The sequence below is a fragment of the Dendrobates tinctorius genome, unplaced genomic scaffold (genome assembly GCF_039654945.1).
Source record: "Dendrobates tinctorius isolate UK_male_01 unplaced genomic scaffold, ASM3965494v1 ptg000028l, whole genome shotgun sequence".
NCBI classification, from domain to species: Eukaryota; Metazoa; Chordata; class Amphibia; order Anura; family Dendrobatidae; genus Dendrobates; species Dendrobates tinctorius.
Genome location: NW_027361696.1, coordinates 34591709 through 34603964, shown reverse-complemented (window position 1 = coordinate 34603964; position 12256 = coordinate 34591709). Strand labels below are relative to the sequence as shown.

The window sequence follows — 12256 nt, the reverse complement described above, 5'->3', positions numbered from 1 at the left end:
TTCCAGCAGAGCATTCTAAGAAACTCATTGATGGTTACCGGAAGCGGTAGGTCGCAGTTATTTTGGCTAAAGGTTGTGCAACCAAGTATTAGGCTGAGGGTGCCAATACTTTTGTCTGGCCCATTTTTGGAGTTTTGTGTGAAATGATCAATGTTTTGCTTTTTGCTTCATTCTCTTTTGTGTTTTTTTCATTTAAGACAAATTAAATGAAGATAACAATACCAAAGAATTTGTGTTTGCAATCATTTTCAGGAAGAAACTGAGTATTATCTGACAGAATTGCAGGGGTGTCAATACTTTTGACCACAACTGTATAGTGGACTTTAGACAAGACTTTACATAAAGACAAACCCCTCCTTCTCTCTGAATTTTACAATCCTTTCTAAACAGACTGTAACCCTGTAAGTTAACTGCCCAGTCATAGCTTTCATCTAACCATGTCTCGGTTATTCCCACTATGTCATAGTTACCTGTAGATATTTCTGCTTCTAGTTCTTCCATCTTGTTTGTCAGGCTTCTGGCGTTTGCGAGCATGCATTTTAAAGAATTTTGCTTTGTTCCAATCTCCTCCCTGTTGATTGTTTTAGACATTTTCTTACCTCCCTTCTGAGTTTTCTTGGATCTTCTTTGCCACACCTCATATCATTCATCAGTATAATATCTGGTTTCATGTTCGTGTCTAACATTTTTCTTCACATCCCCTCTTCTTCTAGTTTAACGCTCTCAACTAGAGTAGAGCGTAACGGGTCAGCCCAATTCAGAATCCGTCGACTTTTGCTAAAGTCGGGTTTCGCCGATCGAAACCGAACCATAGCGTGAGGTCGGCCATGAGGTTGCCAACTTGAGCGCCAAAGTCGCGTTTCCCACAATCCTTCCAGCGCCTATTCTAAGCCAAACATGAAGGACGCACACTGTGGGCAACGCGATTACGTAGGCAGCAGCCCCTACCATGTTAGAGAAGGGCATTCAAGTGATTGGCTGGCTTTGTGTGGCGTCACAGTACCTATAAAAGGCCGTGACCGCTGACTGCCATCTTACTTCTGCCGATCTTAGCATAGGGAGAGGTTGCTGCTGATCGTTCTCAATAGGGAGAGTGTTTAGGCAGGGAAAAAGTAAAACAAATTGCTTGTGCTGATAGCGAATGTCACTGTAAAACACAACTGTGCAGTGACAGGGGAGGATATATTTGGGTGCAGCAGCTCTGTTGGTCATTAGGCTGCCTTATAAGGCTCCCTAATAGCTGCATTGCTGTTTGCACACTGCTGTGCAGAGTCCTTTTTTAAAAGCAAAAATTTTTTTTTCCTTTTCTCTGCACAGTTAGCAAGCATTGATTTTTTCACACTTTTTTTGTGCAGCAGCTCTGTTGGTGACTAGGCAGCCTTATAAGGCTCCCTGATAGCTGCATTGCTGTTTGCACACTGCTGTGCAGACTGCTTTTTTAAAAGCTAAAATCCTTTTATTCCTTTTTTTCTGCACAGTAGATACTGAGCGTAAATTTTTTCACACACCGTATAGTGGTGTACGCTCCTCACACACTACCATGGCTGGTATCATGGACAAATACATGCTATATGTGTGTGACTCCGTAAAAAATACACGTAGATTAACATGTATGTTTTTCCATACATACACCATATAGAGATGTCCAATTCTCAAACAGTATTGGATATCTGTATTTTTTATTACGGTCACATCTCCACAGAGTCAGTGTGTGTGTGTGACACTCCGTAAATACATATACGGACATTTCTATTTCTCCATACACCATATTGACTGCTGTCCGATTCTCAAACAGTATCGGCTATCTGGTGTTCTTAGTTATTATGGTCACATCTCCACAAAGTCAGCGTGTGTGTGTGACTCCCCGTAAATACATATACGGACATTTCTATTTCTCCAGACAACGTATTGACTGCTGTCCGATTATCAAACAGTATTGGATATCTGGTGTTCTTATTACAGTCAGTGCACATCTACACAGAGTTAGCGTGTGTGTGACACTCCGTAAAGACATATATGGAGATTGACATTTTCACCAACAACGTATACAGCTGTACACATCTGATAGAATACTGTATATCTGCTTGTTGGATTACGGTCAATTACATACTGGGTGAGCGTCTGTGACTCCCAAAATATATTTCACCTTACACAGCTGTGTGCTCCTCATACAGTACCATTTCTCTGCTGGTCTTTTTGGTACATTTTCCCAAACATGAGGAAGTATGGTGGAAAAGGCCGCGGACGTGGGCGGGGGGGCGCAGCTGGTACTGAAGGTGGAGGTGGTGCATCGGCTGGTTCTGGGAAAAGCACAATAGCAGCTAAGGAAGGAGGTGTTGAACCTGCATCATTGTCTGGCACAAGAAGGCCTTTAAGTTTCCCTTTTCTGGGAGTAGGTAAACCGCTTTTAAAGCCGGAGCTTCAGGAACAGGTTTTGAAGTTACAACAACTGCAAGCACACAGTCATCAGTGCAGGCTTCTGGTCAGGAACAACACCTTTCCTTGTGTCCTTCACCCACACCAAAAGTGAAGGATGCCACAGTACACACTTCAGATTACTCCATGGAGCTCTTTTCACATACCATGCCTGGGTTATCAAGTCAAATCGTGAATTCCCCAGTCCAAGATGAATCTGACATGGAGTGCACTGATGCACAGCCACTGCTAGATGATTATGATGGTACATTCACCCACAGCACTACATTGCCCTCGTAGTCTACTGAGCCCGAATCAGACCCTGATGAAATTCAGGTGCCCCTTCCCGCATACTATACCACCTTACACAGTGACACAGAGGAAGGTACAGAGGAATGTGCAGATGACATTGAAGACAAGGTCATGGATGACCCAGTTGTTGACCCAGATTGGCATCCAATGGGGGAAGAGGGTGCCGGTGAAAATAGGTCAGAACAGGAGAAGGATCCGCAGCAGGCATCGTCATCGCAGCAGCGGTTATCCGGCAAGCCCATAGCTGTCAAAAAACTTGTTAAGAAAACTTAAAGAGTTGCAGGACAGCTTGGCCAGATGGTCAAATTAGAACAGCGTGCAAGCCTTGAAAATTTGTACCATAGCAGGAAGAGTGCAGTGTGCCATTTTTTTTAACAAAATCCTACTGATGACGCAAAGGTTATCTGTAAGAGGTGCCGAAGGACCTTTAGCAGAGGGAAAAATCTAAGAAATTTGAATACCAGTTGCATGCTTAGACATTTAACCAACATGAACTTGCAAGCGTGGACGGACTACAAAACCTCAGGTAGCACATGTGCACCTGCTCCAACTGAAGGTAGCCGGCAACACTCCATCGCTTCCCCCACTGTAAGGCCATTGCTAAGCACACCACCATCAAGAAATGTTGAGGTGTCGTCGCTAGGCCAAAGCAGTCAGGGAATCACAATATTTTTGCGAGGAAACACTGAATCTAGGCCATCAACACCATCACCATCACCAACCCCTTCTCAGTCAGTCCGGTCCAATGCTAGTTCCCCCATATGCAGCTCTCAAGTGCAGCTCACCCTACCAGACTCTCTCAGTAGGACAAGAAAGTACTCATTCTCTCATCCACGTACACTGGCTTTGAACGCCTACATTGCCAAACTGATCTCATTAGAGATGATGCCCTTCCGTTTGGTTGAAAGCAAAGCTTTCCGAGAGCTCATGGCCTACGCTGTCCCAAGCTATGACCTACCCAGTTGGCACTTCTTTTCTCGCAAAGCCATCCTTGCCCTCCATCGGCATGTGAAAGACTGCATTATCCATGCACTAAAACAATCAGTGAGTGGAAAGGTGCACCTCACAACAGATGTATGGTCCAGTAGGCATGGCCAGGGCCGTTACGTGTCCATCACTGTGCACTGGGTTAATGTGGTGGATGCAGGCTCCACAGGGGACAGCGGTGGTGGAACTGTGCTGCCTAGCCCATGGTATAGGAAACAGTTGGCTGCAGGTGTTCGACCCTCCTCCTCCAGAAGTGAAAGCTCATTGACAGAGCGCAGTCACACGAACACTCTATCCACATCTGTCATTGCTGCACACGAGGTGTCCCACTATCGAACAGCTGGTGGTAAGCGGCAGCAGGCTGTTTTAAAAATTATGTCTTTGGGCGACAGCAGACACACCGCGGAGGTACTGGCCGACTACTGAGTCATGGCTGGGCAGTCTACATATTGAGCCAGGCCAGGTAGTCAGAGATAATGGGCGGAATTTTGTGCAGCCATAGCCCTTGCAAAACTCACACACATACCTTGCCTGGCTCACACCTTGAACCTGGTGGTGCAGTGCTTCCTAAATAATTATCCTGAGTTAACAGCCCTGCTCAATAAGGTGTGAAGACTGTGCTCGCACATCTGTTGCTCGCCCGTACACTCCAGTCTTATGCAGAAGCTGCAATGATCACTCCACCTCCCCAAGCACCGCCTAATCATAGACGTTGCTACAAGATGGACCTCCACAATGCACATGGTGGAGAGGCTGTGCAAACAGAGGCAGGCTGTTATGCATTTGTGGGAGGATACACGGGCAGGCAGTTTGAGGGCAGACATGGAGTTGTCGTGTTGTGAGTTCATTTTCCCCTTCACTACTGAGGCCCGAGGAACTCCCTCTTCTGGTAAAGAAAGGTAGTGAGCCTGATTATCAAACACCTGAGTCTGATGATGATGACTGGCTGAGTGGAGTTACTGACTGGATATAAGGCTGCCGACGCCCTTCTGCCCTGCGGGTGATTTCTCTGTGGGATCCTTGGAGACCAGTCTGAATTCCTGCTCCTCTAAAGCTAAGTTTTCTGCTCGGCTTTTTGCATTTGTGCTTAGACTTTGTTTTGCTTTGTTTTTCTGGATTTCTGCCATTCCCTGCTGGGGTGTGCTGAATTCCTTTAGCTCTGTCTTCTGAAAATACCTGAGTGCTGATTTAGTTTTTGAAGCCTAGCTGCTTCAGGGTCTTTTTCATATCAGCTTGTTGGCTTATGTCTTTGATAGGGTTTTGGCAGATTGCAGACAGCAACCTTCCTTTCCTGTTCTGTTTAGCTAGCTTGGGCCCCATCGTTTGCTCAGCCTATCTTTCTATCTGTGTGAGTGTTTTTTCATCTTGCTTCACCGTCATTATATGTTGGGGGCTGCCTTTTACTTTGGGGTCTGCTCTGGGGCAGTTAGATTTCCTTTTCTGTCTTTAGGCTATTTAGCGCTCCGGCTGTGATCGAGGGGTCTAGGGCATCGTAGGAACCCCCCACGGCTACTGCTAGTTGTGTTGATAGGTTCAGGGGTCTGCAATCAGATAGTTGCCAACTTCTCTGGTTTTCTGGACGTAGCTTCAATTTTTGTGTCTGCCTCCTACGGTGACTCAATCATAACATGTCGGGTGTGCAGTGGTCAAAGCTGAAAGACCTCTGTAAAGTCCTTCAGTGTTTTGAGGAATGCAGACGGCTGGTAAGCGCAGACGACGCCATCATAAGCATGAGCATACCACTTATGCGTCTGCTCATGCAAACTTTGACGCACATTAAGGATCAGGCGTCTGCAGCGGAGGAGCAACAGGAGGAGGAGGAGGATGAGGAGGGAAGGCTTGATGACAGTCAGCCATTGTCTGGTCAGGGAACTGTCATGGACAAGGCGGAGGAAGAAGAGGAAGAGGAGGAGGAGGATGAGGGGGATGATAATTTTGGGGATGAGGATGCTTCTCAGGGGGCAAGAGAAAATGTAGGCGTGCCAAGGTCAGGTACAGGGTTTGTGCGTGACTGGAGGGATATGGATTTGCCAGAAAGTGCTCCTCCACCCACTACTGGCAGTGCAGCATTGACACCTGGAACATTGGCCCACATGCGTGATTATGCCTTGCGGATCCTAAAAAGGGACCCCCGCATTGCCAAAATGATGAGGGATGATGACTACTGGTTGGCTAGCATCCTCAATCCACGCTATAAAGGCAAACTGCACAACATCATGCCACAGGAGAACCCCGAGCTAATATTGGCTAAGAAACAAGCAACTCTGGTAAACCGTTTGTTTGAGGCATTCCCAGCACACAGCAGCAGAGCTGGTTCTCCCACAAGCCGTAGTGGACAAAATGGAAGAGGTGTTCATGGTGCACACAGCCGAACTGCCACTGGAGACAGGGGTTTCCTGACAAGGTTGTGGTCTGATTTCTCAAGTACCGCGCAAACGACAGCTAATACAGAATCGACTGCAAGTGACAGGAGACAGCAGTTGTCAACTATGGTTACAAACTACTTCTCCTCCCATATCGAGGTTCTCCCTCACAGGTTATTCTCCTTTGATTATTCGGCCTCAAAACTGGACACCTGGCCTGAATTGGCACAATATGCCTTACAGGAGCTCGCTTGCGCTGCTGGTAGAGTGCTATCTGAAAGAGTCTTCAGTGCTGCTGGATCAATCCTGACCGAAAAAAGGACCCATCTGTCGACCCAAAATGTGGATGATCTAACCTTCATTAAAATGAACCATGCATGGGTTTCCAAGGATTTTGTCCCACCTTCCCCTGATAGCACATAGGTTGGCAGAAAAAAGGCTCACTTTTATCCTCCTCTTCCTCGGACTTCTCCAATTCCTCCATTTGTAGCTGCTGAAAGTCCAGCATACACATCAACATATGGCATTTTTTAAACCTCCCTAACTGTGCTGCCTCCCCCCAGGACCGTGGTCACCACCTGGAATTCACGGGCAAGTGCTGTTGCCCTGAACAGGTGTGTGTGCGCCGACCCTTGAGCGACGACACTGACACACGGCCTCTCATAGTACAATAAAATGTCTCTGACGGTGGGGGGCCCACTCGCCATCAGACACACTGCCGTACTGTGAGGGGCCCTGTGCCAGTAACGGCGCCCACGAGTGGGACCACCCTGCTTGCTCAGGGATACAGCACTTGCAATATTTACCTCTCCCTGCTCCACCGCTGTGTAGTCTGGCCAGTTAAATCCTTCACAGGGACGGCCACTACAAATTTGGTGTACTGATTGATGATGGTTAAGATGTAGCTATGTCCTGTCCTGCTGGCCTCTACCTTCAGATGATCAATGACTACCATTTGTAATGGACATCAACTCACAATCAGATGCAGTGGTGCTTTATGATCACCTTTCAAAGTTTTCATAGTCATAGACGTGTGACCTTCCTGCCACCATTTTTCAACGTCTCCTCTCATGCCAATCCAATAGAATCCCCTATGGCCTGTGGCATCTGTGTTTTGCACTCCAAAGTGACCAGACAGATCATGATAGGCAGTGAGGGCCATGTCTACAGCTCTCCCTGCGATCAGATCACAATTTGATGGAGACGAGTAATGGTGATTTGATCGACGCTACTTCGATACAGCAACCCTTTCTTCACTAATTTCCGTTTTAGCTGTATCCACAGTAAAAGTAAATGAGGGTCAGCATCGCCACTGCTAATTCTCCCATTAGGTTTTACAGTGATTAGTAATTCAAACTTTTCTGAAATCACTCGACTTTCAGTCTGTACTTTTATCCATCTAGCTTCCTGTAGCGGAGAGTCTGGACTGCCTTACTGAGACTGAAATATATACAAATATTTCAAAGTACCCCAAACACTGTATAATTGTGTACGTTTCAAATACATTTCCCTTTTTCTCATTTTTATATTCTGGTGTAATCCATACTGAACCTGTGAACGTCTGTCTGTAACTCCAGAAATATATTTGTAGATTTAAGATTACCCCAACACTGTATACAGCTGTACGCTTGTGATACCTTACCCATTTAATGCTTTTTATATTGTGGCCTAATCCATACTGAATCAGTGACAATCTGTTTCTGACTCTGGAAATATATACTGAGATTTACAATGCACCTTACACCGTATACAGCTGTACGCTTCTGATCCATTACCTTTTTTCTGCTTTTTATATTGTGTAATCCATACTGACCCGGAGAGCGTCTGAGTCTGCCTCCTGAAATAAATAGGGAGATTTGCAATGTTTAAACAATGCTATATCTACCTTGTATCTGGTGAAACAGTACCTTTTTTCTACTTTTTATATTCTTGGCTAATGCATGCTGGGACTAAGAGCATCTGTGTCTGCCTGCTGAAATGTCTATGGAGATTTTGAATGTTTAAACTATACTATATATACCTTGTATCTGGTGATACTGTACCCTTTTTCTCCTTTTTTGATTGTTGTCGAATCCATACTGGCCATGACAGCGTCTGTGTGTGCCTCCAAAAATGTAATCGTAGATTTCGATTGTTGAAACTATACTATGTATCCCTGGTATCTGGTGTTAAAATGAAATGCTACGCAGGGCGGGGGGTTACACAGCACCGGGCCTTTCAGGCTCTTTTAAGGGTGAAGTATGTCACGGTGGTGATTGGGATCCAGTACGTGGCCCTGGGTGTCCAATAAAGAAGATGACAGTTCAGATGAGGGGGAAGATGGCATGATACTTAATTTGGAAAAGGTGGATCATGACGCCACCCGTGGTACTCGGCTAGGATAGCCGACGCTGCAATGCATATCCTCTGGAACGGTGTTAAAGTATCCAAGATGATGAAGTTCTCCATGGGCACAGCTGTATCCCAGGGCAGTTGAGATGGTGCTTGTGAGCCGTTGACGGTGATGGTGAGTGTAGCGTGTGTAGCAGGCGAGTTGTAAAAGACACCAAGGACACAGTTGGGTGCAGTTTCTGAGTTTTTCCTCCAAAGTTTTGTGCACAAGATGACCCGCTTGGTACTGTGTCCTCCGAGGGAGGGGTCTGGCAAACTCAGAAGTAGATCAGGAACACCTGTTCAAGACTCCTCCTTGTGTATCCTTTCTAGGCCCTGTCTCTGCGCTGATCTTTCCCTTCCTTCCTGCTGTGCACCTTCGCAAACAGTGTCCCAAGCCGACAGCCAAGAATCACAACGGGCGACGTGGGTCAGGCTCCGGGGTCCTTTATTCCAACTGCTGCCTTTTGGAGTATTGAATGCCGCTGCGACTGAGGCACTTAAAGTTACCTCAGCCTCCGTTTTTCTAGCTGAGCCCTGTATTTCTCCACTACCTTCAGGAGACACCTTCCCGAATGAGGCCCGGCCCTTCCTTCTCCAGAAACAGGCTTGACAGGTGGCTTATTGCACTTCCCGTGCCCCAAGGACCCCTTACCTCCAGTCTAGGAGCTTGGACAATATGTTTCTCTCTTCTCTGACCCTCAGCCCTCTCACAGCAATCCTGCTCTTACTCTGTCCTGTCACCGACGACAACTCTCTAGAAAGATCCATTTACCTCAGACTAGCTACACCCACCTTCTGTCACCTTGCTCTCTCTCATTGGATGGCCACAATCACTCCACTACCTAAGCTCCTCCCACTGTACCTACCTTCATCACTAACCCCCAACACCCTTTCCTAGTCAGTCTGGGATGAGGCCATCCTCCCGCAGGGTACACCCAGATGCCCTGACTAACTAGTGTGTGTGTTGAGTTCAGGGTTAGGAGTCCTTAGTGGTGATCCCTCCTTACCTGAGGGTGGGATACCACACCTTTGGAAGAGGTGCAGTACCTCTGTGGCGACCATACCCTCAGGGGCGCCATAGTACCCTTTCTCAACTTTCTATATTGATGTCGGATCCATACTGGGCCTGAGAGCGTCTGTGTTTGCCTCCTGAAATGTATACGGATATTCAGTATGTTTAAACTATACTATATATACCTTGTATCTAGTGATACTGTACCCTTTTGCTAATTTTTATATTATTGTGTAATACATACTGAGCCTGTGACCGTCTGTGTCTGACTCATGAAATATATATGGAGATTTACAATTATCCCTAGACTGTATAGAGCTGTCCGCTTCTGATATAGTACCATATATCTGCTTGTATTTTGAGTCCATTTTCCCAAAAATTATTAAGTATGGTGGAAGAGGCCGCGGACGTGGGTGTGTGGGGGGCCAGCTGGTACTGATGGTGGTGGTGCATCTGCTGGTAGTGCCAAAAGCACAATAGCAGCTAAGGCAGGAGGTGTTGAGCCTGTGTCATCGTCTGGCACAAGAAGGCCTTTAAGGCTCCCTTTTATGGGAGTAGGTAAACTGCTTTTAAAGCCGGAGCATCAGGAACTGGTTTTGCCTTACATTGCCGAAACAGCCTCCAGCTCTATCACCTCCTCTTCTGAAGTTTACAAAAATGCAAGCACTGAGTCGCCAGTGCAGGCTTCTGGTCAGGAACCACCCCTTTCCTTTGCTCCTTCACCCACACCCAAAGTGCAGGATGTGGCAGCCCACATTTGAGATTACTCCATGGAGCTCTTTTCACATGCTATGCCTGTTTTATCAAGTGAAATCCTGAATTCCCCAGTCAAACATGAATCAGAGATGGAGTGCACTGATGCACAGCCACTGCTAGATGATTTCGCTGGTACATTCACCCACAGCACTACATTCCTCTCGTACTCTATAGAGCCAGAATGTGACACTGATGAAACTCATGTGTCCCTTCCCGCATACTATACCACCTTACATGGTGACACAGAGGAAGGTGCAGATAAAATTGCCGGTTCCCTGAGCAGGTGGGGGTGTCCTACTCGTGGGCGATGGCAGTGGCACAGGGCCCCTCATAGCAAGCCAAAGTGTCTCTGCCAGTGGGAGGGTCCACTCGCCGTCAGACATACCGTCGTGATATGAGGGGCCCTGTGCCAGTGCCATCGCCCACGAGTGGCCCCCCCATGCTTGCTCAGGGCCACAGCACTTGCAGCACTTACCTCTCCCTGCTCCCCCCGCCGTGACGTCTTCCGCGTTTCCTGACAGTGACATTCAGGTTAGAGAGCTCGTTGACATCACGTCTGTATGCCCTCTACCGAAACAGTACAAGTGCAGAGAGCTTAAAGATGGCAGTGCTGAGGAGTCCAGAGTACAGCAGTGCCCAGCGAGGAGAGGTATTTAATTTTTTTAAATGTTGTGAGCATTTTTTGGGGAGCAATATACACTGGAGAATGAGATATGGGGGCCCATCACACACTGGAGCATCATCCATTTGGCCCATCATATACTGGAGCATTCCAAATGGGGGACATCAGACACTGGAGCAGCATTTACGGGGCCCATTATACACTGGAGCATTAGAAATGGGGCCATTATATATGGAGCATTATTTGGCCCCATAAGACAGTGGAGTATCATCTATGGGGACCAACATATACTGTATGGAACATTATATGGGACCAATTATTCTGTATGGAGAAATATATGGGGCTCATCATTCTGTATGGTGCACTAGGTGGTGGCCATAATACTGTATGGAGTAATATACTGTCTGTTTTTTTAGCTACTGTAGAATTTAAAATAGATAATATCAGTCATGCCATGTAAGCAGTGAAGTATTTTTCATTGTACTATACCTATATTTCTGTGCCATATCATAGCATTATGAATTGTGGTATGTGTTAAAAGGGCGCACTGACACTCTTTGGCTCAGGACACACGAAAACCTGGCGCCAGCCCTACCCCCCCACAACTTTAGCCAAATAACCCCCAGTTTTCAATGCGTAACTATTATTATAAAGTAAATTAAGGTTGACAAGCTTAAGTAATAAGAATTGATGTTGTTGGCATTGAAATGTGCACTGTAGGTGTGTTTACTGTCCTCCACTCCCTGCCGACTTTGCTTCCCCATTGACTTGCATTGGGTTTCGTGTTTCAGTCGGATCCCGACTTTTCCCTATAGTCGGCCGATTTCGTTCGACCCGACTTTTAAGAAAGTCGGGTTTCATGAAACCCGACTCGACCCGAAAAAAGGCAAAGTCGCTCATCTCTTTATGTAACTAATAGCCATATTGTAATAACCATAAGGAAGTATTAGTTATGAATGTAGCTATTTTTAGTGGTCCTAATATAGGGATTCAGATGTCTGCATTAGTTGATGGTTGTGACAGGAAAAATAACATTATTATTACTGGTAACGATTATAGTATCAGTACAACTCCCGGTAAATGTAAAATATTTAGCGACTTATTAAACTTATTTACTTTCATCGTAGATGGAATAAAGAAAAGTGAATTCTTTGGCAGATCCTGTGTCCCCGAAGACCAGTGTCAGGGTCCCGGCAGCTTCAGTACCCACCACAGTAACTCCAAGAAGGGCTTTTCATGCTGCGACACCGATAACTGCACGCCATCCCCACCAGTCTGTAAGTACCAGGGCACCGCCCTTACCTCCAACAATAATTTGAATATTCAAGTCCATGGTGTACAGCAAATCACAGCAGTACTTGAAGATGGCATTAATACTGGTAAAGGATTTGGTTTTCAGTAATAATTTGATATAAA

General features: G+C 46.3%; 1 protein-coding gene across 1 annotated transcript in view; it reads left to right on the top strand.

Moving 5' to 3' along the window:
* The window catches only part of LOC141084885 (phospholipase A2 inhibitor gamma subunit B-like), a 51567-nt gene that overhangs the window by 37104 nt on the left and 2207 nt on the right, over positions 1 to 12256 (top strand). The window contains exon 3 of the mRNA XM_073569840.1: positions 11968 to 12117. Within this exon, the coding sequence (XP_073425941.1) occupies positions 11968 to 12117 (150 nt within the window). The remainder of the gene's footprint in view (positions 1 to 11967; positions 12118 to 12256) is intronic.